This window comes from Vespa crabro, chromosome 22 (assembly GCF_910589235.1).
Source record: "Vespa crabro chromosome 22, iyVesCrab1.2, whole genome shotgun sequence".
NCBI classification, from domain to species: domain Eukaryota; kingdom Metazoa; phylum Arthropoda; class Insecta; order Hymenoptera; family Vespidae; genus Vespa; species Vespa crabro.
In genome coordinates this window covers 1945452-1970407 of record NC_060976.1, presented here as the reverse complement: position 1 = coordinate 1970407, position 24956 = coordinate 1945452, and the positions used below count along the sequence as shown (strand labels likewise).

The window sequence follows — 24956 nt, the reverse complement described above, 5'->3', positions numbered from 1 at the left end:
AACTCTTGAAAGCAACGTATGTATATATATATATATGTTTGTGTTTGTATGTGTATGTATATATGATATATATATATATATATATGTTGTAACAAAACGTAAAGTAAATTTGGATAAATCTTGGTAAAATCTAGAGTAGAGAATAAATTCTTTCAGATCATATTATCTAGATATTAAGATGAAAATACAATATTTTGGTTATATGCGTAATGCGCACATCCGACATGTAATTGCTTAGTGTATATTGACGTGTATATTTAATTACTTTTTTTTATGTATACGTAAAAATACTTAATTATTAATATATAAATAAACTAAAGTAACGATTTAAATAAAAATGACATGGAAGCGCATCAAGAAACATTTAGGAGTAGGTAAGTAAATTTTTCACAAAGAAATTCTATAATGTTTTCATTACGACATATTACATCCTGGGAGGTGCCCCGTATTAAGATGAAATAAAATGTTAATTGTTGCAGCTTCGTTATACTTTGATATAAATAAATACAATTATCTTGACAATTTTTTGTTTTTATTATAACTATGTTAATTAATACATGTTTGTTATTTCTTTCTATAATAGATTAATTAAAATTTATAACCTTTAACTAATATATTAATTAACATACAAATTTATAATTATAGTTTGTTTTTTTTCTTTTTTTTTTCTTCATCTTTTTAAATAATCATTACTTAAAGATAATAATAATTTCTTAAGAATTATATTGAATAAAAATCTTTATATGATTTTCTCTAAATAATGATATCAAAATATATGTTATGTATGATATTTTACATTGTATATATTGATTACATGATCTTTTCATGTATTATGTATGATATGAACTTTTTCATAAGGTTTTTCTTTTTTTTAATTTCAGCTATTTACAATTTTGGCAAGGAAGGATTTTGTGCCTTACCTTTAACGGTTGGAGAAGTTGTGCAAATTTATGAAGAATATGGTGAATGGTATTATGGCCGTAAAAAGATTAAGGGTACAATTGGAATTTTTCCTAAATCATACATACATGTTTTAAATAATCAAAATAATATAGATACATTAATACATGAGATAACTAGTGTTTTAAGAGAATGGGGTCATCATTGGAAACATTTATATGTGGTATGTATTAAATATATAATGTTAATATATAAAAAGTTAAATAATGTAAAATAGACTTCATATTTTTTTGTAGCTAATAGTATAAATCATTATTATCATAATTTTTTATTTTTGTCACAGATACATTCTAACCATTTTAAAGCAATACAAGAACAAATTTTGACATTAATAGGATATAGAAGTAAAATTTTACAAGGCACTTTAACAATAGATGAGTTGAAGGATCTTAAAAGATTAGCAACTGCTAAAATAGATACTGGTAATCAACTTTTAAACTTGGACATGGTTGTAAGAGATGATCAAGGAAATGTTATGAATCCAGAAAATACAAGTACTATTCAGTTGTATTATCATCATGAAACAGCTGCTGAAAGAATCAGAAAAGCTACTAATGAAACCAAGAAAAAATCTTTAAAAGCTCAAACACCTGTATATTCTCACATTTTCTTTGTCAGTGTAAAAAACTTTGTTTGTAAAATGGTAGAAGATGTAGAATTACTTTTAACCTTATACGATGGTAGAGAAATGAAAGCTATCACAGAGAATTATGTTGTTTCTTGGAGTAAAGAAGGACTCGCCAGAGACATCGATCAGTTACATAATCTTCGAGTATTATTTACTGATCTAGGATCTAGAGATTTAGCTAGAGATAAAGTTTATTTAGCTTGTTATGTTATTAGAGTTGGAGGTATGGAAGCCAAAGAAATAGATCATCGTCGTTCAAGTATTGCACAAAATAATCAGAAAGTTATTAAAAATAATGAAAGTATGCGAAGGCCATTTGGTGTCGCTGCTATGGATATTACATTATACATTACAGGTAAATTAGAAGGAGATGTTGAACATCATCACTTCATTCCATTTGTACAGTAAGCATATTTTTTGTTATTATAATATTTTCTTATATGATATTAAAACCTAAGTATAAGAATGTATATTTTTATATAAAATTAGGCCAATAAATAATATAGGAATTTTCAATAAAATTAAATTATCATTTAATTTTAATTATATTATCATTTACTTACATAAAAAGAAAATATATATTGAAAATTCTGAAATTACTTGGGCAATCTAATATAACTTTTTAGCATAATAACATGTATATTCTTAAAAATTAAATAAGAATCTTTTTGTTGGCTTTATTCTTTTTAATTTTCAGATGTTGTGAGAAGGAAAGTTTAGATGGTACTTTACGTAGAATTATCGCACAAAAAGATACTAACATTCAAAAAAGTGGAGGAAATAGTAACAACAACTTTGGCGGTGGACAAGGATTATGGGCAAGTTTGAAATTACTTAGAGGAGATGTAAAACAAGTACGTAATAATTGTGGTTATTTTTTTAATTATTATGTACTGTATTATTTATTGCAGACATTATTTTGTATAACTTAATTACACACATATATATATGTTTCCTTTTTATAAAAAGAAATAATAATTCATTTTTATGATCACATTCAATTTTAACTTTATAATTAATATACAGGTACGAGATGAAAATCCTCACTTGGTACTTGGAAATGTTGCTATTGCTAGAAAAATGGGTTTTCCAGAAGTAATTCTGCCAGGTGATGTAAGAAATGACCTTTATCTGACTTTAATTAGTGGTGAATTTAGTAGAGGAGCAAAGTCTACTGATAAAAATGTAGAAGTTACGGTTTGTATACACAATTTATGTAATTAATTACTGTATTTATTTATATAATATATAAAATATTATACTTGTTAATCTATACTTAAAATTATGCATCCATTTATTATTATATGTATTTTCCATTAGGTTAAAGTCTGCAACGAGTGTGGCACTCCTATTCCAGGTGTCATAACTTTAGGAGGTGGAACTACGGCAATTGATGAATATCATAGCGTTATATATTATCATGAAGATAAACCTAGATGGTGCGAAACGTTTAAAATTGCTATACCAATAGATGAGTTCAAACAAGCACATTTGAAATTTACATTCAAACATCGAAGTTCTAATGAAGCCAAAGATAAATCAGAAAAACCATTTGCATTGAGTTATGTCAGATTAATGCAACGCAATGGTACAACGCTTCAAGATATTCAACATGAATTGTTAGTCTATAAATTAGATCAAAAGAAATATGAGGAAAAGGATATATCATATTTAAAATTACCTTCAACACGGATAGAATTAGTAAGATTCTAGTTATTCTAAAATTTATATATATATATATACACATACGTTATTCTTACATAGTAATATATTTTATATATAAATTTTCTAATATTACATTTCATGTGTCCTTAGTTTAAATTGCATACAGAAAAGAAACCAACTTTGGGTTCATTGACATTAAGCAATAAAGATAATTTTTTAATAGTAACAAATGTTTGCTCTACAAAATTAACACAAAATGTTGATTTATTGGGCTTGCTTAATTGGGCATCTCATAATACTGATTTAAAAGAGTCTTTAGCTGCTCTGATGAAAGTAGATGGCGAAGAAATAGTGAAATTTTTACAAGTAAGAGAAAAGATTTTACTTATGAAAAATAAAAATCTTTAATACATTAATACCGACAATGATATGATAATATAAATATATATACGCACATGCGTTAAAATAATGGACAATTATATTATACAGAATTCCTTTTAGGACGTTTTAGATGCCTTATTCAATATCTTGATGAGTAACTCGGATAGTGATGTTTATGATGACATGGTCTTTGAATGTCTTCTATACATCATTGGACTCGTATCTGATAGAAAATATCAGCATTTTCAACCAATATTAGATTTATATATTTCTGAAAGCTTCTCTGCAACTCTTGCCTACAAAAAGTTAATTGCAGTTTTACGAAAACGTATAGATGGTGCTAGTACATCTGATGGACAAGAACGTGATTTGTTACTAAAAACAATGAAAAGTTTGCAATATTGCATGAGATTTATTGTAGAATCTCGTCTTCTGTTTACTGAGTATGTTATTTCTTAAATTTTCTAATATAATCATTGATAAATAATGATATTAACGATTCCACAATTATTTCAATAGGCTTAATCACGATGAAGAAGAATTTTCACAAACTTTAACAGAATTGTTACATTCTATTGTTGAGCTTATGAGACATAATACAGATGCAACTTTATTGGTTCAAGGAGCATGCTTAAAATATTTACCAACAACAATACCTCATTTATTACGTGTTTATAGTGGCACGCAATTAAGTATAATATTAACGGAATTATTGACGACTTTACCAGCTGGAAGATTGACAAAACAAAAAATGATGACAGTAAATGATATTGTACATAGCCCACTTTTTTTAGATGTGGATTGCAGAGGTATTTTGCTGTCAAAAATCATTGTTCTTGTTCGCGATCTGTTAGAAGCAAAAGAAGAGGTAAGATATAATCATGTTTGATATCTTAAAGATTAAAATTCATAACTTATTAAAGATCAATAATTTATTTATAAATTTAAAGAGCGTATGTTTTAGAATATATTGATATAATTTATTGTTAATAATAAAAATCTAAATTAATTTTTGTTATTATTAATAGGAAGTCAATATCAGTTTAGGTATTAATACATTCATTTATTATAGAGTGTATTAAAGTAATTGTAGAATGTAGTTTCTTCTAAATTTCTAGTTATGGTATATGAGTGAGATCTTTCTACTTAATTTCATTCTAATTTTCTTAATTTCCATAAACATTCAAACAAAAAAATTTTTTAATTTCATTAAACATTCTAATTTCATACTAATTTAAAAATAGCTTTAATAAAAATTAAAATATTTCTTATTTCAAAAAAAAAAAAAAAAAAAAAAAAAAAGTTATTTATAAAAATAAAATAATAATTTTCTATCTTTTGATTAGCGATTCTAATCTATATTTTGATTATATTTGGTAATAAAATACTAATATTCACGTATAACATCGTGCTTTGATCATCTTATTTTAATTATTCATATTTATTTTAATTATTCAGTATTCATATCTATTGAGGTTGGTATAATCAGAATTTAATATAACTTCCATTTATATTACAAATTTATTCTATACTATTTGTATATGGTATCATTACATGTGCTTTCCGTGCAGCCTGACGTCCTTCTGCCACGCATCTTTTCACCAACATTTCTATTAATTCACACACATAAAATTGGTTTTTGTCTTCTTATTTGCATTGTGGAAAATACTGTGCTATTCTAAACATTAAACCATTATTTATCTTTCTTGATTGAATTATACTTGGGAATTTTTCTTGCTTGAAATATAAAAAAATAAAGAAATATTATCTTCTGCATGGAATTCTCTGGTTTAATATGTCTTGAGACAAAACTACTACAAATAATAACTATTATAAATATAACATAGTAGAATAGCAATTAAATGAAAAAATGAATGATATTTAAAACTTACATTCATCTAGTTTAGTCTACTTTATCTCTGTAGTTTGGCATATATTATTTAAGCATGATATAATATTGCATAGAAATTCTTATATAACAGAATAGAGTCACTATTTAAATTGTACAATGCAATCTATATAAACATAGTAGTATTGAAACGATGGAATTATGTTATAAATATAAATATAATAAAAAATAATATCGGTACATAACAACTCTTTTTCCACTGTACTCACTTGCAAATCTTGTTCTTGCTTTCTGTTATTTGCTATGTTTGTGTTGCGTATAATTTTACTATGTAATTTATAGTAACGTTATAAATTATTACGTGAATTACATTGTGTTATTACAAAGAATTGGCATTATGGTCCAATTAACAAAGGGTTTTTCTTTTTTGTGTACTTGGTATGGTTTTGGTTTTTGGTATATAAGGGACTGTCAAGTACACCTGGAAAAAGCGTGGCGAAGGTAGCCAGGCTGCTTGGAGAAAATCGCCACCGACTCAACCAGCATCGTGGCTACTCTGAAGAGGTAACTGTTCCAATTAGGAGGAATTTAAAAATATCATCTGCAATTAAATCAAATGATATAAGATGAATACATTTTAATGTGTCTAATCATCTTAATATGTTCAATGGTTTAATGATTCCTATATACAATGATACGAAAATGTTATATATTTTTTAGTAATATTTGTACATTGCACGTCTTGAATATAGACTACATGCAAAGCTAATTTTTTTTTATTTCTGTTTTGCTTGCATTCATACAGGTAGAATTATGTATTAAAATATTATCAGATATTTTGGAATTAACATTCAGAAAGGACATAGGTTCTACAATAGCTGATGTTAAAGAAATCATGATGACAGCTTTGAGAACTATTATACAAACTGTCATATCAATGGATAGAGAAAATCCATTAGTCGGAAACTTAGTGTCTGTTATGTTAGCAATCTTCAGGTATAATTTTATAGTAAAGATAATATTTAAAAAATAATATTATTTTTATTAATATATTGTTTTTATTTATAGACAAATGACACAGCATCATTATGAAGTTTATATAAATCATTTTGGAACGAAATTTGATTTACTCGATTTTTTAATGGAGATATTACTAGTATTCAAAGATTTGGTTTCAAGATCTGTATTTCCAGGAGATTGGTGTGAAATGATAATGCTTCAAAATAGTGTAATTCTAAAATCATTACGCTATTTTTCTGGCACCATTAGAGATTACTTCTTCACAGAGTTTGAAAATCAAGCATGGTCCAATTTCTTTCATTGCGCAATTGCTTTTCTGACCCAACCAGCTCTTCAACTTGAAACATTTTCACCAGCGAAACGTAATCGAATTATTATGCGTTACAATGATATGCGCAGGTAATCATTAAATTAAATTATAAATATATTTCATTTAATTTAACATTATCCTATTTATTGATTACTTTCATATTATTGTAATTGCTTCTTTATAGAGAAACAGCGTTTGAAATTCGATCAATGTGGTTCAATTTGGGTCAACATAAAATACAATTTGTTCCTGCTTTAGTTGGTGCGATATTAGAAATGGCTTTAATTCCAGAAACTGAATTAAGAAGAGCTACCATACCTATATTTTTTGATATGATGCAATGTGAATTTTATAGTTCACGAATTGTTGAAGGATACGGCGATACAAAACGTGATCCTGCGCATATTAAAGCTAATTTTATGGAATATGAAAATGAAATGATTGCAAAATTGGATATCCTGGTATAACATGTTTCTTTGAATTTTTAATTATTTGAAATTCTATTGCTACATTATATAATATAATATTAATTGAGACTTATATTAATACAATTGTCTTTTATTATTATTATTAAGTCAAATTTTAGTAATTATTATTTTGCACAGGTAGAGGGAGGAAGAGGAGATGAACAATTTCGTAAATTATGGATACAAGTAATGTATTCACTTTGCGAAGATCACTCAACGATGCGAGAACAAGGCTTACGATTTGTAGATACTATTGCAAAATTAATGGAACGATTATTACAATATCGTGATATTATTCATGCAGAATCTCAGGAACATCGAATGCTTTGTACCGTTAATTTATTAGAATTTTATTCTGAGATAAATAGAAAGGAAATGTATATCAGGCATGTATTACAAGATATGGATAAATTTGACAAATTTTTTATCTTTTATTTAAAAAATTTTAAACTGATATTAAAACAAAAATTCTTATGCGTAGGTATGTCAACAAATTGTGTGAACTTCACTTAGAATGTGATAATTACACAGAAGCAGCATACACATTGAAACTTCATAGTCAATTATTAGCTTGGAGTGATCAACCTTTACCACCACTTTTAATATCTCATAGGTAAATTTATCCATTTTTGTTAAATTATCTTTGGATTAATCAATCTATTAAAATAATGAGATGATAATATATGCTTTTATCTTCATTTTAGATATCCATCATGTCAAACTCATAGAGAATTGAAAGAAGCTTTGTATAATGATATGATTGAATATTTTGATAAAGGAAAAATGTGGGAATGTGCTCTTAGTGTTTGCAAAGAATTAGTTAGTCAATACGAAGAAGAAACATTTGATTATTTGCAATTATCCATTTTATTGAGACGAATGGCCAAATTTTATGATTGTATAGTAAAACAATTAAGACCTGAGCCAGAATATTTCAGGGTTGCTTATTATGGTCGTGGACATCCTCCTTTCCTTCAAAATAAAGTATACATTTATAAAATATTTTTTTATCTTGTTATATGTAAAATTTTGCCATTGTGTTACATGAATATTATTATAGGTTTTCGTTTATCGCGGGAAAGAATATGAACGACTTAGTGATTTTTCTTCAAGAACACTTAATCAGTTACCAAATGCAGAACAAATGAACAAATTGTCTCCACCAACCGTTGATATTTTAGAATCTAGTCATCAGTATGTTCAAATTAATAAAGTAGAACCATTAATGGATGAGAAAAAACATCGTTTGAGTGGAAAACCTGTAACAGCTGATGCAGTTTTGAGGTAATTTATTGAATTATATAGCAAAGATGTATTATTCTTAAATAAAAACAATGTTATTGATTTTAGGTATCATCGAGTAAATGATGTCCAGCGTTTTCGGTTTTCAAGACCAAGAAAAGATTTTGTTAATACAAATTCTAATGTCGGTGATAAGGAAAAGGACGGAGGAAGTATTAATAATAATGAATTTGCTTCATTATGGCTGGAAAGAACTGTTCTCGTTACAAGCCATCCATTACCAGGAATTCTTAGATGGTTTCCTGTTATTTCTAGTGAAACTTATTTAGTAAGCCCACTTCGTAATGCAATAGAAACTATGGAAGCTACAAATACAGCACTTAGAGATCTCATAGTTGCACATAGGTATGAGTTTTTTATTTTCTTTTTTATACTGTTAGTTTTGAAATTACTAAAGTTCAAACATACATCTGTAAGTATAAATGCTAGATGTCTGATGTGTATCTGTGCGTGTTTGTGTGTATGCATAAATGAACGAAATATATTAATAGTAATAATATTGTTATCTTCTATACAGAACCGATCCTAGTCTTCCAGTAAATCCTTTAAGTATGAAATTAAATGGAGTATTGGATCCTGCAGTAATGGGTGGCATTGATAATTATGAGAAAGCTTTTCTCAATGTTGATTACAAAGAATCCCATTCGGATGAAAGTTCAGATTTGCTTAAATTGGAAAGTCTGATAGCGGAACAAATTCCACTTTTAGGTGTTGGTGTACAGATACATAAAGCTCGTGCACCTCCTGAACTAACTCCATTTCATCAGAGGTTGGAACAATGTTTTATGTCTATGAAAAGTCAAGTAGAAGCCAAATATGGTAAAAGAGTAAGTTATTAATTTAATGATGCAATTATTAACATCTGAAATAACTCCATAACATAAGACAATATTAATTGAATTGATTACCAAATAGACATGTGATCTTCAAATTGAAACTATGACACAAGGAGTAATTATGCGAAGAGCACAAACATTCAGAAATGAAAGTTATTCTTTGTCTGAAACTAACATAAATAGTACAGAGTAAGTTTTATAAAGTAACTTAGATGAAGTATATGAAATTATTATCTTTACAAAATCACAATAACTATAACAAGATTAAGTTAAAATTAATAAAGACAAATTATAATCATAAATTTATTATATAATTTTATAGGACCAGTTCATTACGTTCACATATTTTATCATCAGCTTCGTTGCAAAAGGCATTAGGGAATCCAAGTCCTGGTACAAATAAAAAGAAAGAATCTAAAAGAAGAAGTGCACGTAAAAGTGACTCATCTGGAGTAACAAAAAATGATCAGCCTACAAGTCAATGGTATACTATACCTACCGAAATCTCACAGATTAGTATGGCTGTATCGACTACGTCGTTGGTACCAAGTTTCCCTAGCACCCCGATATTTGAACTTCGCCAAGAGGTAAAGGATACTATTTATGCTTTTGCTTAATACTCGATTTTAGTACAATCCTATAATGAATATTACGTTTAAAGATATTTATTTATTTATTTGGTTTTTCTTTAAATTTTATATATGAAGCTTTACGAAAATATTATAAATTCGCATATTGCAAAAAGAGTTAAAGCTATATATATATCCTTGTGTTTTCAACTTTTATTAAGATTATAATATATACGTTAGCTAACTTCAAAACGACCATTAAGATCGGAAGTGGAAAAAGAACGAAGAATAAGTAATCGTTGGTCTGGTCAATCGCAACATTATTTAAGAAATACTCATAATGGTTCCGAGGCAAATGTCTTTGGAAGGGAAAATAATAGAGATAGCGTTGGTACAACCGATAGCACTGCTTCAGAAGATGATGCACCTCCACCCCTCCCTATGAAAACTCGTGAGGCCGATTATTGCAATTTGCCAGAAGAATTTAATGATCATCGTATCTCATCAATAATGGAAAATTCAAACAATATAAACAGATCATTTGGACAATGGATAAAGAATAAACTTCCAACGCCTACTGACGATGACATTGAGAGTCAAGCTAAGCCACCGACTCCACCACCAAAACCAAAAAGACCTGCTCATGGATTAAAGAATTCTGTGCTTTCATCAAGTACGATAGAAAATTATGTTCAAGACAGTTCTTCAGCATGACATATTTATGTACGTTATTTTTATTTTTTTCTTCTTTATACTTATCTGCATGCTAATGATTGCATACAGTATATACAGAATAATATTGTAATATCTCCCTAGATTTGAAGCTTATCACAAACGTAAACTATTACTATTCACAGTAAGTTTTTTTTTTTAATACTTAATATAAAATCATTGCATAGTCACAAACATCTAGTATTTCATCTATAACTATAATATAGAGATGATCTAGGGAAATCTAAAAAGATAAAATAAAAAAAAAAATAAATAAATAAAAAGGAAAAACCTGGTTAAATGCTATTAGGAATGAAATAGACTATTACCTCTATGATATTGAGAGAATAGTCATAAGATTTTTGTATGCCCTATAAGATATTTAAAACATGACAAATATTCAAAATGAATAATCTATAATAATCATATTTGAATTTTATATGCGAAAATAAACTTTACATAGATTTTTTATATTTTCTTGATAATATTAATAATGTTTGGTAAAAACATATGTACATTCTTTTTTTTTATAAATTTTGACATTAAACATAACTTTAAAATAAACAAAAAATTTCATGCACGTCAGGAGATCTGTTATTTTTAATAACATTAAATTAATTAACGATTATTCAATGTTATAAATGTTATATAATATTCAGAAATCTTGATGTGATAAGATAAAGAAATATCGTTTATATTTTGTACATTTACAATTTATATAACATATTGTTTAGCGAAACATATTAATAATTTTAAACATAAAAGAATGTTTCTAGTTTTAACTTAAGATAATATTATTATTGTTGTAATTTGATAGGAACCGTCCTGTTTAAAATCATAAACATGAATCTTCTTTAAGGATTTAGTGCCAATTAAAATTCCAAAATTTGCTGATATGTTCATGAAAAAACAATAAAAATAAATCTTTCACAAATTATATGAGGTAAACAAAAGCATGATCAAATATTCAAGAATAGTACATATCACATTAATCTATTGTAGCGCAATGCCATATACTAATTATATATTATCTTTTATTTAAGCCATTCTATCTTTATATTTAGTTTTTTTAGCATCTATGACTTCATATATAAGTTACACGTTTCTACACTCATCCATTAGGTTTCATACCAAAGACAATTATTGCTTTATTTATTTAAATTTATAGATTATATCATAAATAAAAAATGTTATATTTTTTAATTATCCTATACTACAATTTTTAAGATATAAAAGACAACAGATATAAATAAGAAATGAAAAATTTATGAAAGACAAACAGTTATTCAAATTTAAAAATGTTTATTTCATTCAATTTGTTACAGTGATATCATTTAATGTGTTTAACATATTAATACAAATGTAGATAGTGCCATTTCATTTTAATAGTGCTCTTTATTAAAGAGGGCTTTTATTTAGGGACCAATACTAAAGTTACTTTATATTATATTTGATTAAAATGTTATTTGTTTAATGTCTGCTACAATGCATAATATATCAATAATTATTGTATATTGATTATAAAAAATATTTTTTTATATAACCTATTCCTTTATTTACTATCACATATATTGATAACAATATATTTCACAATCAAATCATATATGATCATCACGATCAAATATATATCACAAATACAGATTAAACCAACATAATAATTATATTAAGTAATAATATATTCTTCGTATTAAAATGTTATATATTATTTAGTATATAATTGCAAAATTCTTTTTTAAAATTACTGTGTAATGAAATACTTTATTTTATAAAATATTATTTTGATAGATTGTTCAATATTTTATTACAGTTCAATGATTTTCCTTTTTTATGCAAATTATTCTAAAATAACAAATTAAAAAAGTTTAAAATACATTGAAATAGAATTTATAGTAAAATATAATCTTTGTATTTATATTTTTGTGTTAAAAAAAAAATAACTTACCACACTTTTATTGCACGGTTTATTCGTTTCTGCCGAGACATTTTGACAAGATATCTCAAAATGATGCATGTTACCACATTTTTTACATTTATAATTCCACGCTGGACATTGTTTTACATCGTGAGTAGTTTTACATCTCCAACAAGATTTCTTTTGTTGGAAGTTATTAGGTTCTGTTCCTTTGGGAACTGTAGTTAATTTATCTTTTTCTTTAAATGGATCTATAGGATTTGCACACTTAGCTTCCAATGATGCAATTTTATGATTTTTATAAATTTCTATAATTTTGTCACAATCAAGATTGTCTTCTTGCAAATATTTATTGCGCAATAGTTTATCTTTAGTATGAAGAACGATAACATCTATTACTAAACTTTCTGCCAAATTATTAAACTTACAATTTTTTGCTTTCTCCTATAAACATAAAATTAATATGTATAAAGATTTGTTAATTGTTTTTATAATGACCAACGTAAAACATTTATTATATCTAATGTACCCTTAAACTTTGGATATAATTTTCTATTGTTTCACTCCTTTTCATAGATCTATTAAAAAATTCATATCGTGTCTCTACAATCTTTCGTGGAGGGTTATAGTATTCATCTATTTTTTTCATTAGTATATCTAAATTTTCTTTATCATCTGGGCGATCAAATGTTAACTTTGTTATTATTTCTAGCCCTATTGGTCCTATAAAATTTTTAAAAAGATTTGCTTTGTAATTTTCTGGGCGAGACATATGCCCAAGCAATCTCATAAAAATAAGAAATTCTTCTTTCCAAATAAACCAAGTCTTGGGCAAATTATTACTCAAAGGTTGTGGTGGTCTGATATGATGTTCCATAATGTAATGCTTTAATTGTTCAAATAAATTTGTTAATTATATAAGTATTAAAATTATATTTTATATAACTATGTAAAAAATAATATAATGTAAATTTAAAGCTTTCTTATAACTTACATTTTATTAAAACAGAAAAAGAACTGGATCTATTAGAATATTATTGTAAAGGAAACGCAAAACAAAAAGAAATAAGATTATAACTAAAACTTGATAATACACATATAGCGCATAAGAATTATCTTATTCAAAGAAAATGGGAGTTTCTTTATCATGTCAGAAACTGTAGAAAACTATAAAGAACTAAATTTATATAAAAAGTATACTATATTTATATAAAAAGGTACAGATTAAAATATATCTTATCGCTCATTGGTTTGTTCCTATTGTTATCTATGTTGAACATTGTAAAATATTCAACGATAAATCAATTATAAATATAATATTCAAAAATAAATGATTCTTTTTCAAAATGGTGAAGATTTATTTTTTTGAATTTGAATTGGACGTGATCTATATGTTCATACAACTGAATCAGATAATGGATATTTTCAATGGAAACATTTTCTAATTTATTTTTTTCATTATATTTTTTAACATATTTTTCAGATTAAAAATTAAAAGATATTAAAATAAAATAATAATCAATGAAATTAATTTTATTTCATAATATATATTTCTTAAAATATTAATTTAAAAAATGAATAAAAAGGACATAGCAGTGCCCCTTCATACGAGTTATAAGATCTATGTTTTAAACTCTGCTTTGTTGTATTCCTCTCCAGAGGGAGATCGTGTAACCAATGGTTGCACTTCGAAGTGCACGCAATACAGTTACTGATTAATTTCTTTCATTATTCTGTCATGAAAAATCACAATTGCGTTTGAATGGACGACGTGACTGAAGCAACAGCGGTCATGGCTGGTGGGTTGATAGTTTCATATTCGTTTACCAATCTTATTTCATTTTCTTATTATTTTTTTTTTTTTTTTTTTTTTTTTTTTTTTTTTGACATATCTCAATAATTATTCATTTATTTTATTAAAATGTATATTATTAAATATATAAGGGATTTATTTGAATTATATTTAAAATTATGAGGGCGCTCGGTATGCAGTTTTTGCTATTTAGAAGATTTCAAATTAATCGTATTATTAAAAGAATGAGATATTCATCTGGTAAATAGACAGTTATCATTGATATGTAGATTTTTTGTCAAATATTTAAAAAAATTTTTTTGTAAATTAAATATTTCATAATATTACTTTTATATATAAATATAAAATAAAGTATATGACTGTATTCTGGTTAATACTATTGTATTATTTTTATATTATTTTACATTTATATTGGTAATAATAAAATTGGAATATATATATATATATATATATATATATAATAATAAATTTTTTTATTTACATTTATATAACTGTTTAAGATATTTTAATATCTGTATATGTTTTATATAACTGTATAAGATAATGATGCTGTTTGCATAATTGAAATTCGATATTTTAATCTTTTACATTAATTAACTGTATTAATTAATATCGTTTATGTTCAGATAAAAATCCTTACAAGCAGTTGCTGAAGACTTTAGAAGATAATCCGACTCTTCGTTATTATGATGTTACTCAATTAGGAGAAAAATATGGTATTTATAATATTATTTATAATATTATTGAAAGATCAAACTTTTGGATATTATAAAATTTTTTTATTAAAATATAAACGAATATGATAGTTAATATTTGTTGATTTTGATTTTTTTGATTTTTTTTGATTTTTTTTGATTTTTCTTTTTTTTTTCTTTTTTTTTTTTTTTTTTTTTTTTAGACCGACTACCCTTCTCGATAAGGGTTTTATTAGAGAGTTGTGTACGAAATTGCGATGGATTTCAAGTGAAAAAAAAGGATGTTGAGAAACTTCTTGATTGGGAGATTAATCAAACGATTCCTGAAGGAGTTGAGATAGCGTTCAAGCCGTCTAGAGTAATTTTACAAGTATGTATTGAAATCAATGAGTATTTTAGATTCAAATACCTTTTTAGTAACAATTTTTACACAATTTTATATTTTTTTTTTCTTTTTTTTTTTTTATAGGATTTTACTGGAGTTCCAGCAGTTGTAGATTTTGCTGCTATGAGAGATGCTGTCAAAAAATTAAATGGTAATCCTGATAAAATAAATCCAATTTGTCCTTCAGATCTTGTGATTGATCACTCTATACAAGTTGATTTTACTAGAAGGTAATTATTATTTCGTCAGTCCATTATTTCATAGAAATAATTGTATAAAAATATTTTAAAGTTCAATTATTTCAATAAAAATTTTAATATAACATGTCAAATACTAACAATACAATAATAATATATTATATTATTATTATACGTAATATAATAGATATTTAAGAAACTATATATTTGTAGTTCAGATGCATTGAAAAAAAATGAAGACATAGAATTTGAAAGGAACAAGGAACGTTTTGTATTTTTAAAATGGGGAGCTAAAGCATTTGAAAATATGTTAATTGTACCACCAGGAAGTGGTATTGTGCATCAAGTGAATTTAGAATATTTAGCCAGGGTAGTATTTGATAGCAATAGTCTTCTTTATCCTGATAGTGTGGTTGGAACAGATTCACACACGACTATGATTAATGGTCTTGGTGTCCTTGGATGGGGTGTTGGAGGTATAGAAGCAGAAGCTGTTATGCTAGGTCAAGCTGTATCCATGTTAATACCCAAAGTTGTTGGTTACAAGTTAGAAGGTGTTTTAAGTCAATATGCGACCTCAACAGATTTAGTACTTACTATTACAAAGGTCTGTAAATAATTTAATATTTCCAAAATTATACAAAATATGCTATAAAATGTATCTAATAAATACAAAGAAATGAATATTTATAGAATCTTCGGCAAGTAGGTGTTGTTGGAAAATTTGTAGAATTTTTTGGCTCTGGTGTATCACAATTGAGTATAGCAGATCGTGCGACAATCTCCAATATGTGTCCTGAGTATGGAGCAACGGTTGGATATTTTGCGGTGGATAAAGAGAGTTTAGCATATCTCAGACAAACTAGTAAGATATTGAAATAATATTATTCTTATTATGTACATAAATGTTTATTATAAATATAAGTTAAAAAAGATCTCCATTCAAAATTATAATGTTATGAAAGAATTAAAAATATTTCTAATTTTTATGAATTTTGTAGATCGATCAGAAGAACATATTGCGAAAATTGAGAAGTATCTGTCCGCTGTACGTATGTTAAGAAATTACGATGATAAAAATCAAGATCCTATATTCTCTGAAGTTATTTACTTGGACTTAAATACTGTAGTATCCTGTGTTAGTGGCCCAAAGAGACCTCACGATCGAGTATCTGTACGTGACATGAAGACAGATTTTCAATCTTGTCTTTCCAATAAGGTAAGATTAATACAATAATAAAAATATTTCTAGTAATAAAATATAAATTTAAGGATATAGAGATACGATGATAATAAAACAGTACTGATGTAGAGCAAATATAACCCAGTGACGGTTAATTAATTTCGTCAATCTAAATTATATTTGTTTTATATCATACTTGAAAATATGGGACTGATGTTAACATAATTTTCAGATAATAAGAAGTTTCATTCTAATTATAGATTATTAGCATAAAAATTATAATTGAACATTTTAAAGGAAGATTAAATGAAAAGGTTCTGGGCAATTAGAGCTGTGATATGACATTATGAAAAACATATCACAACAATAGTTCCCGCAGACTCAAATCATTCTAAATTAATCTTCTTTCTTCTCTCTTCTATTCGAAAATTCATCGATGTTGTGTCCCATGTATTTCATCCCGCTAATCTAGCTTTATGACCTTAAATTTACCATACAGCTAGATTACCAAAGAAAAATAAACAGGACTTCTTTATTTAATCAATATAGTACAATCACTCAGCGTAATTTCTTGCCATCGAGGACGAGTATTTCGATCTAGTCACAATTTAATTATAACTTTGTCACTGGATCTATACTTCGTCTCCGACAACAAATCAATAAATTTATATTCTTGATATTTGATGATTGGAGTAACAGACAGAGACAGATGTTGGATAAATCCTACCCGGTGAGACATTTTATTAGTCAGACCGGAAGAGAATTCACCCAACGGCAATCTCTTCAATTTTTTTCTTTCTTTCTTTCTTTCTTTTTTATTTATTTATTTATTTATTTATTTTTTTTTTTTTTTTTTTTATTAATTCTCTTAATCTCACATTTAATTAATGCGATATTTTTCGTGATATGTGTTGTGTTCAATAAATACTTACAATAAAATTCCATTTGTTGTATTCCACAAAAGTATATAGAAATTTCGAAAGACCAAATAAAAAATAAATATTCACTAACCATTTATATAAATCCAGAAAAGATTAAAGTTAAAAATTAAAATTATGATTTTTAAAATAAAATAAAAAAGTTAAACAATGGTTGAGTTATTAAATGCTTACATATGATGCGCGCTACATTGTTATTCGTATACTGAAGACCTTAGCTTACGGATCCGAAATTTATACTTCATGGCCCAACTTCCCCCACCTCTTAAGTCCCAAGAATAATGTCGTCAAGAATACTACCTTCAAACTGTCAGAATTTCAAAAATTTCAAATTTACAAACCCCTCCTTGCAAACACTTTGCATGTTCGTTCATTAGTTTGGGCACAATGATTCATTGGAATCGTTTACATTTTAATAAGGTGTACAAATTTTCAATTTTTTTAAATGATCCGTCAGTCGGCAATTCAAGTAATTGAAATGAAGTTATTGATCAATTCCTTTTTATTTTTTTTTTTTATTTTTTATTTTTTTTAAACATACTCAACGCCAATATAATATTACGCTTATACGATAGTAAGATATTTGATAAATGCTCAATTAACTGTGCTGACTTACCATTTGTTCGATCGTTCTTAGATATTTTCACGTTTATATAAAATTTTTCAAATAATACGTAGTCCTTTAAATTAATTTGAATGATGTTTAATTTTTTTTTTTTTTTTTTTTTTTTTTTAAGAAATTTGACGAAATATTTGTATTTTTATCTTTCCTTCTGATCGTTCAAGTTTACATAAATGTCATGTAAAATTTAAATATATACTGATAAATTTATAATTTGAGTATGATATTGAAATATTAGGGGAGGTGATGGAAGGGGGGAGGAAGACAAAAAATTAAGAAAGATAATAATTAATTGTACTTATTAAATACGTTGTTATAAACGGTTCGTATCTTCTTCTTATATTTATAAAGATATTAAGAACAATATATAAACAAAAACAAAAAAAAAGAAAACTGACGATACAAACAAATTTCTTTAAGATTAATTTAAAGAAATATTTTTTTTCTTCATTCGCTAATTGTCGAGCTTTAGAAGTCATCACGACCTAATAGAAATCGCTGATACTACATTTTCTTTGTAATTTTGCAAAGTTCACATATTTCGTTCGAAACGACTGTCGTATTCGTTTTGTACTTTATCGTACATACTTTAATAGATTTGAATTACCATCCGATCATTCGTATTATCATTTTGAAAATTATTAAAACAATTTGCAATGGATTTAGATCTCATTCTATATCAAAGATTTAAAGGATATTTTGAAGGAAGAAAGAAAAAATTATTTTGTCATAAATATATTGTCAAGTTATATTGCATTCTTTTTTTAAATCGTTTTACGATCGGTGAAAGTACGAAATTGTTAAGGCCAGGCCTTTTTAAAGCAGTAACATTAACTATCTTGATAATTTATATTAGGGATGTAACTTCATGAAATCGAAAGAATACTCCTAAAGTAACACTGTACATAACGTAATATTATTATGAAAAGTCTTAGAAAATTTGAAAAGAAGAAATAAAATAGACCTTGAAGAGAAATGAAAATTATTTCATAAATATCTATACCTTATATTGGTATTTAAGTATCTCTTTTGATTATTTTGAACGTCACGTTTCTAAAAGGTTTTTTCCTGAGAAAATAACAATAATGGTAAGGACATTGTAATCTGTATTCATTAATGATTCTTTAATGAAGATATTTAACATCATTCTAAAGTGATTAGTCGTTAAATTTATGATCATAGAATATTGATTGTGTATCTTGAAGATCATTCGTTAAAGGAAAATTTTTCCAAACTTTCTATTATATTTATTTTTTTTCTTTTTATTTTTTTTCTTTTCTTTTCTTTTTTTTTTCAATTTTATTTCTTTTCTCTTTTTCATTTTTATGAATTACTTTGTTACTTGTACAAATCTCTTTTAGAATGATACAATAAAATTTACATTATTTTATATTAATAATATTATATTCTTAAAGAGTATAATTACTTGATAAAAACAAAAAAAAAAAACAAAAAAAAATACAAAAAATAAAAAGAAATTAATTCTACTTTTCAGATAGGATTTAAAGGATACGGATTAAATAAGGAAAAATTAGACAACGTCGGTATGTTCGAGTACGAAGGAAAAGATTATAAATTAAGGCACGGATCGGTAGTTATTGCGGCAATTACAAGTTGCACGAATACTAGTAATCCCAGTGTTATGTTAGGAGCAGGTAAATAATCAAACTACGATAGTATTCTTTTCTACAAATTTTACTTTTAGAAATTTAATACAAAAAAAAAAAATATTCGACGATCATTCAAGGTCTCTTAGCTAGAAAAGCTGTTGAAGTTGGATTAACAGTAGCGCCATATATAAAAACATCATTATCGCCTGGTTCTGGTGTGGTAACGTATTATCTTCAAGAAAGCGGAGTTATTCCGTATTTATCAAAATTGGGCTTTGATAACGTTGGTTACGGATGTATGACTTGTATTGGTAATAGTGGCCCACTTCCAGAAGTTATAGTAAATACCATAGAAAAGGTATTTCAATCAAATTTGATCAATCGAAAGTATTTATTTATTTATTTATTTTTTTTTTCCCCCCTTTTTTCTATTCGTTTTTTCTGACCATTTAATATTTTATTTTAGAACGAACTGGTATGCTGCGGCGTGTTGTCCGGGAATCGAAATTTCGAGGGTAGAATTCATCCAAATACACGAGCAAATTATTTGGCATCGCCACTTTTGGTTATCGCATATGCTATTGCTGGCACTGTTGATATTGATTTTGAAAAAGAACCCTTGGGTATGCGACTTTATCATGATATTAATAATAATAATAATAATAATAATAATAATAATAATAATAATAATAATAATAATAATAATAATAATAAATAAATAAGTAAATAAATAATGTTTTATTCCTGTGTAATAGGATACAAGAAAGATGGAACGGCTATATATCTCCAAGATATATGGCCTACAAGAAAGGAAATACAAAACGTCGAACAAAAATACGTTATACCGGCTATGTTTAAAGAAGTATATGAAAAAATTGAAAAAGGTAGCAGCAGTTGGGCAAATTTAGTAGCTCCTGATGGTAAATTATATCCTTGGGATGTTAATTCCACATATATTCAAAAACCACCATATTTTGATAAGCTCGAGAAGGTGGGTCGTCGTATGTATTCATGGAACTATTCACTTCTTTGGCTTTTATATATGGGAATTTAAGAAAAAATTGATCAGTTCTTTTATATCTTCCAATATATACTTTATTTATTTTATTTTATTTTATTTTATTTATTTATTTTTTTTCTTTTTTATATGATTTAGGAGATCCCTAAATTAGAATCTATTACCAACGCACGTGTACTCTTGAATCTTGGAGATTCTGTAACGACTGATCACATTAGTCCTGCTGGTAGTATTGCACGTAATTCTCCAGCAGCGCGTTATCTTTCGAGTCGTGGGTAAGTTTTTGATAATTATTTTTTTATTAAAAAAAAAAAAAAAAACCTAAATATAATACATAATTCATGATCTATAATTGTATTTGTCATTTTTTTTTTTTTTTTTTTTTTTATATAGATTAACACCAAAAGAATTTAATTCTTATGGCTCTCGCAGAGGAAATGATTCTGTTATGATGAGAGGAACTTTTGCAAATATACGTTTACTCAATAAATTTATTGGTAAACCTGGACCACGAACAATTTATATTCCAACTAACGAAGAGGTATTGCTCGTATTATATATTATTTACGTATTTATTTAATTTCCATAAATTCGATAATATTGCGAGCTTTATATATATATTTCAGATGGATATATTTGATGCTGCAGAAAAGTATAAGAAAGATAAGACTCCATTAATATGTTTAGTCGGTAAAGAATATGGTTCTGGATCTTCTAGAGATTGGGCTGCAAAGGGACCGTATCTTCTTGGTATACGAGCGATAATAGCTGAATCTTATGAAAGAATTCATAGGTAATTATAAAATGATAACTTCAATTTTGTCTCTATAGTCTATTCAATTGAATTATATAATCTATCCATATTGATGATACAATTAATGCATTTTTTTTTTTTTTATTTCAATAGGTCTAATCTTGTAGGAATGGGCATTATACCACTGCAATATCTTCCAGGACAAAATGCGGAATCATTAGGATTAACCGGTTTAGAAAAATTTAACATCATTCTTCCTAATGATTGTCAGCCCGGTCAAAATATTACAGTAACAACTGATCAGGGAAAACAATTTGAAGTTATTGTACGTTTTGACACAGAAGTTGACTTAACTTATTATCAACATGGGGGTATTCTTAATTATATGATCAGAACAATGCTCTGATAAATTTTTTCTTTTTCTTTCTTTCTTTTTTTATTTTTTTTTATTTTTTTTTTTTTTTATATATATATATATATATATATATAAAAGCAAATGTGTATAACTTCAATGGAAAATGTTACTTAAGCGGATACTTAACTCGTGCTTGGCTTTAAAATAATTACTAATAACTGTTTACAATTACTAAACTAATAATTGTTGGTGTATATTATTGTTAAAGGTGGTATGGTATAAAATTGTTTATATTTTAAGATATATTATAAAAATGTTTATGAAATTACAAACTTGGAAGATCCATCTCTGAAATTAGTTTTATATAACAGTAACTATATATTTATGTAACGCATATACTTAAAACATCGATGTTGTTTAAACATACTTTTAAAATTTTTTATTTTAACACGTTTACAATTATAAATTTTTCTTTCGATCAGGCATATTTAGTCATTAAGAAATTGTACAAATTATTAAAAATTTCTCGTAATTTACATATTATCATGGTCGTAAAACTAAACGTGAACAAATTCATATGTCAACATTTCTCTATAATTAATTTCCTCATAAGAATATCCTGAGAATGTAAGTTCTGCTAAGTGCTGATCTGTTGCACCATAAAGATGACAACTATCAAAACTGATACTATAAATGGGACTTGACATACGTAAATTCATAAAGTAAAGCTAAAAAAAAAAGAGAAACAAAATTGCAAATATTACTTGATAAATATCAAGATATTTTTAAGTGACATAAAGTATTACCTGTATATAGTGTTTCTGTCTTTGATCCCATAAAACAGCTTTACAATTAAATTGTGTTCCGGAGACTAAAGTATGTTGATAATCTGAAGAAATACAATAGAGTGTTGCACTTGTAGGATCAGCCCATGAAGACACGCACATTCCACATCTATAAAACAACAAATAAAAAATTGATTATAAAAAAAAAAGGACGAAAAATATATAATATTATATTTACCTCATATCCCATTTTCTAATATAAGTATCATATCCACATGTAAGTAGAGTATATGGATTATCCCAAACCATGTCCAATATTCCTGCTCCTCGTCTCCAATTGTGCTTTACTATATCTGATATACTGCAACTAAAATATACTTTGATAAGATAGATAAATCGTTGTTCCATATTGTAAATATATATATAAAAAATTTTGATAAATACAAAATTAAATATTTATAAAGTTAATGAAATTAATCTATTGTTATATATTATTAACATTAATAATTAAATTATTATATTATTACGTTACTATTGTAAATGTTTAATAAAAATAAATCTTAAAGTATATTCACCATTCAATATCAAATATGTTTAGAGGTGGTCCATCACCATTTCCAGATGAACCTACGGCAAATTTTAATCCTGTTGGGTCAGCTACGACAGACCATATCCTATCTCTCACGTTTATACTTGCCAAAGGTGGTTCAGTGTATCTTCTATTGGGTAATTTCCAAACCTGAATATGCATGACTTTCTAATTTAGTTTTCCTTTCACAAAAGACTTAGTTTTTACACGCTTACTTTTACTATCCCATCTCCAGCACCTGATACAATAATTTGACCAATTTTATCTACAGCATTTACGTCAGATGAGTGCGCCCTATCTATACTGAAGCAAATATGATCATCTCCTCGTTTTGCCTTAGTCCAAAATTTCAAGCTACCATCTCTAGAATTAGAGTAACAATATAATAACAATATTTTCCTATGATAAAATATAAACTTTTGTGAAATCCTTTACCTATGTCCAGACACAATATATTCGTCTTTAACAACAAATTTGCAAATATCGCTTCCAATATCATTTTCATTAAAAACAAGTACAGTTCCTCTAAGTGGTTCACTTCTTCTAAAACCACAAAGCCTATCACCACCGCTCCACCATAATATGTCATCGGTTAATTGTAACCAAGGCATCAACTTCGCTTTTTGTGAGAAAATAAATTTTTTCTTGTAACGTCCATACTGCCAATTGTGGGAAACGTGCCACTTTTTACGAAGACATAACAATGGATTGCATCTGTGTAAAAAAAGAAAAATAAAAATAAAAGAAAAGAAAAAAAAGAGAAAAATAAAATAAAATATATATATAAAAAAAAAAAAAAAAAAAAAAAAAAAAACAAAAAGAAAGAAAATACGACCTATAATATAAATATGTATTTACGTAAATATTAATCCACAATAAGTTTCTACGTAAAGTTTTAATTTTAATATGTTACAAACATAAGTTCAATATATAAAAGTTAAATCATTAACCTACCAACCTTTCACGAAATTTCGCTGCAGCTTGATTCGTCACGAGCGGTTGATTACTTCTCTTTTTCCAAAGAGTATCATCGTGTATGATATCATAAAATCGTGTACAAACTTCACTGAGTCGAACCAAATCGAAGGCATGACAATAATTAAAAATTAAGATCAGAACATCGGACGGTAAACTGTCCAAGCGCCAAACACCTGTCATCTTTGTCACGTGATTAGTTATCTTTGCTCTCTAGATAGTATTTTGCCGTTACGTATGTATATATATATATATATATATATATATATATATATATATATATATATATATATACGTATATATATCTATATATACGCATTAATTATTAATCGTGTTTGTTAGAGATATGACTTTCAAATGATAATATCAAAAATAATAATATTTGTAATCATTATTCGATATACATATATAGAAGATATATATATGT

General features: G+C 26.3%; 4 protein-coding genes across 6 annotated transcripts; 2 read left to right on the top strand and 2 right to left on the bottom strand.

The window, feature by feature from the left end:
* Nucleotides 1-115: 115 nt before the first annotated feature.
* On the top strand, nucleotides 116-11220 carry LOC124431818 (dedicator of cytokinesis protein 1). 2 transcript variants are annotated; one of them, XM_046980132.1, is made up of 23 exons: nucleotides 116-374; nucleotides 882-1123; nucleotides 1244-1992; nucleotides 2286-2442; nucleotides 2615-2785; nucleotides 2909-3289; nucleotides 3404-3619; nucleotides 3755-4077; nucleotides 4154-4502; nucleotides 5949-6047; nucleotides 6289-6479; nucleotides 6552-6902; nucleotides 6998-7274; nucleotides 7419-7666; nucleotides 7762-7893; nucleotides 7985-8264; nucleotides 8341-8564; nucleotides 8631-8927; nucleotides 9100-9409; nucleotides 9498-9607; nucleotides 9741-10005; nucleotides 10228-10710; nucleotides 10804-11220. In XM_046980132.1, the coding sequence occupies exons 1-22, from the start codon at nucleotides 338-340 to the stop codon at nucleotides 10699-10701; spliced, it is 5883 nt and encodes a 1960-aa protein (XP_046836088.1). In that variant the 5' UTR covers nucleotides 116-337; the 3' UTR covers nucleotides 10702-10710; nucleotides 10804-11220. The 2 variants fall into 2 exon arrangements, with proteins under 2 accessions (XP_046836088.1, XP_046836089.1); XM_046980133.1 differs by lacking the exon at nucleotides 5949-6047 and having other exon boundaries at nucleotides 10228-11220.
* On the bottom strand, nucleotides 10865-13843 carry LOC124431840. The gene is made up of 6 exons (XM_046980181.1): nucleotides 13605-13843; nucleotides 13140-13496; nucleotides 12641-13054; nucleotides 12484-12537; nucleotides 11028-11069; nucleotides 10865-10942 (listed from the first exon to the last, which is right to left on the bottom strand). Exons 2-6 carry the CDS (start codon nucleotides 13485-13487, stop codon nucleotides 10865-10867), a joined length of 936 nt encoding a protein of 311 aa, XP_046836137.1. The 5' UTR covers nucleotides 13488-13496; nucleotides 13605-13843.
* A 415-nt stretch (nucleotides 13844-14258) lies between these two features.
* On the top strand, nucleotides 14259-22525 carry LOC124431693 (cytoplasmic aconitate hydratase-like). Of its 2 annotated transcripts, none has more exons than XM_046979869.1 (15): nucleotides 14259-14409; nucleotides 15050-15139; nucleotides 15322-15488; nucleotides 15588-15733; nucleotides 15914-16307; nucleotides 16394-16565; nucleotides 16702-16919; nucleotides 19939-20098; nucleotides 20191-20411; nucleotides 20520-20676; nucleotides 20809-21044; nucleotides 21210-21346; nucleotides 21465-21612; nucleotides 21698-21864; nucleotides 21979-22525. In XM_046979869.1, the coding sequence occupies exons 1-15, from the start codon at nucleotides 14373-14375 to the stop codon at nucleotides 22229-22231; spliced, it is 2703 nt and encodes a 900-aa protein (XP_046835825.1). In that variant the 5' UTR covers nucleotides 14259-14372; the 3' UTR covers nucleotides 22232-22525. The 2 variants fall into 2 exon arrangements, with proteins under 2 accessions (XP_046835825.1, XP_046835824.1); XM_046979868.1 differs by lacking the exon at nucleotides 14259-14409 and adding an exon at nucleotides 14509-14663.
* A 68-nt stretch (nucleotides 22526-22593) lies between these two features.
* LOC124431696 (F-box/WD repeat-containing protein 4) lies at nucleotides 22594-24742 on the bottom strand. The gene is made up of 7 exons (XM_046979874.1): nucleotides 24513-24742; nucleotides 23990-24268; nucleotides 23770-23917; nucleotides 23541-23704; nucleotides 23204-23332; nucleotides 22987-23134; nucleotides 22594-22908 (listed from the first exon to the last, which is right to left on the bottom strand). The coding sequence occupies exons 1-7, from the start codon at nucleotides 24710-24712 to the stop codon at nucleotides 22738-22740; spliced, it is 1239 nt and encodes a 412-aa protein (XP_046835830.1). The 5' UTR covers nucleotides 24713-24742; the 3' UTR covers nucleotides 22594-22737.
* Between the last annotated feature and the right edge of the window lie 214 nt (nucleotides 24743-24956).

What these genes read in the sequence shown, in the direction of transcription:
- LOC124431818 (XM_046980132.1), top strand. Translation starts at nt 338, where the DNA reads ATGACATGGAAGCGCATCAAGAAACATTTAGGAGTAG. An exon ending in CACTTCATTCCATTTGTACA is followed by an intron (nt 1,993 to 2,285) that starts GTAAGCATATTT and finishes TTTAATTTTCAG; the next exon opens with ATGTTGTGAGAAGGAAAGTT. An exon ending in TGTTAGAAGCAAAAGAAGAG is followed by an intron (nt 4,503 to 5,948) that starts GTAAGATATAAT and finishes TTGGTATATAAG; the next exon opens with GGACTGTCAAGTACACCTGG.
- LOC124431840 (XM_046980181.1), bottom strand. Translation starts at nt 13,487, where the DNA reads ATGGAACATCATATCAGACCACCACAACCTTTGAGTAATAATTTGCCC. An exon ending in ATTATATCCAAAGTTTAAGG is followed by an intron (nt 13,055 to 13,139) that starts GTACATTAGATA and finishes TTATGTTTATAG; the next exon opens with GAGAAAGCAAAAAATTGTAA. An exon ending in ATTCTCTCAATATCATAGAG is followed by an intron (nt 10,943 to 11,027) that starts GTAATAGTCTAT and finishes TTATCTTTTTAG; the next exon opens with ATTTCCCTAGATCATCTCTA.
- LOC124431693 (XM_046979868.1), top strand. Translation starts at nt 14,582, where the DNA reads ATGAGGGCGCTCGGTATGCAGTTTTTGCTATTTAGAAGATTTCAAATT. An exon ending in CGTCTAGAGTAATTTTACAA is followed by an intron (nt 15,489 to 15,587) that starts GTATGTATTGAA and finishes TTTTTTTTATAG; the next exon opens with GATTTTACTGGAGTTCCAGC. An exon ending in AGCATATCTCAGACAAACTA is followed by an intron (nt 16,566 to 16,701) that starts GTAAGATATTGA and finishes TGAATTTTGTAG; the next exon opens with ATCGATCAGAAGAACATATT.
- LOC124431696 (XM_046979874.1), bottom strand. Translation starts at nt 24,712, where the DNA reads ATGACAGGTGTTTGGCGCTTGGACAGTTTACCGTCCGATGTTCTGATC. An exon ending in ATTAGAAAATGGGATATGAG is followed by an intron (nt 23,135 to 23,203) that starts GTAAATATAATA and finishes GTTGTTTTATAG; the next exon opens with ATGTGGAATGTGCGTGTCTT. An exon ending in GACAGAAACACTATATACAG is followed by an intron (nt 22,909 to 22,986) that starts GTAATACTTTAT and finishes TTTTTTTTTTAG; the next exon opens with CTTTACTTTATGAATTTACG.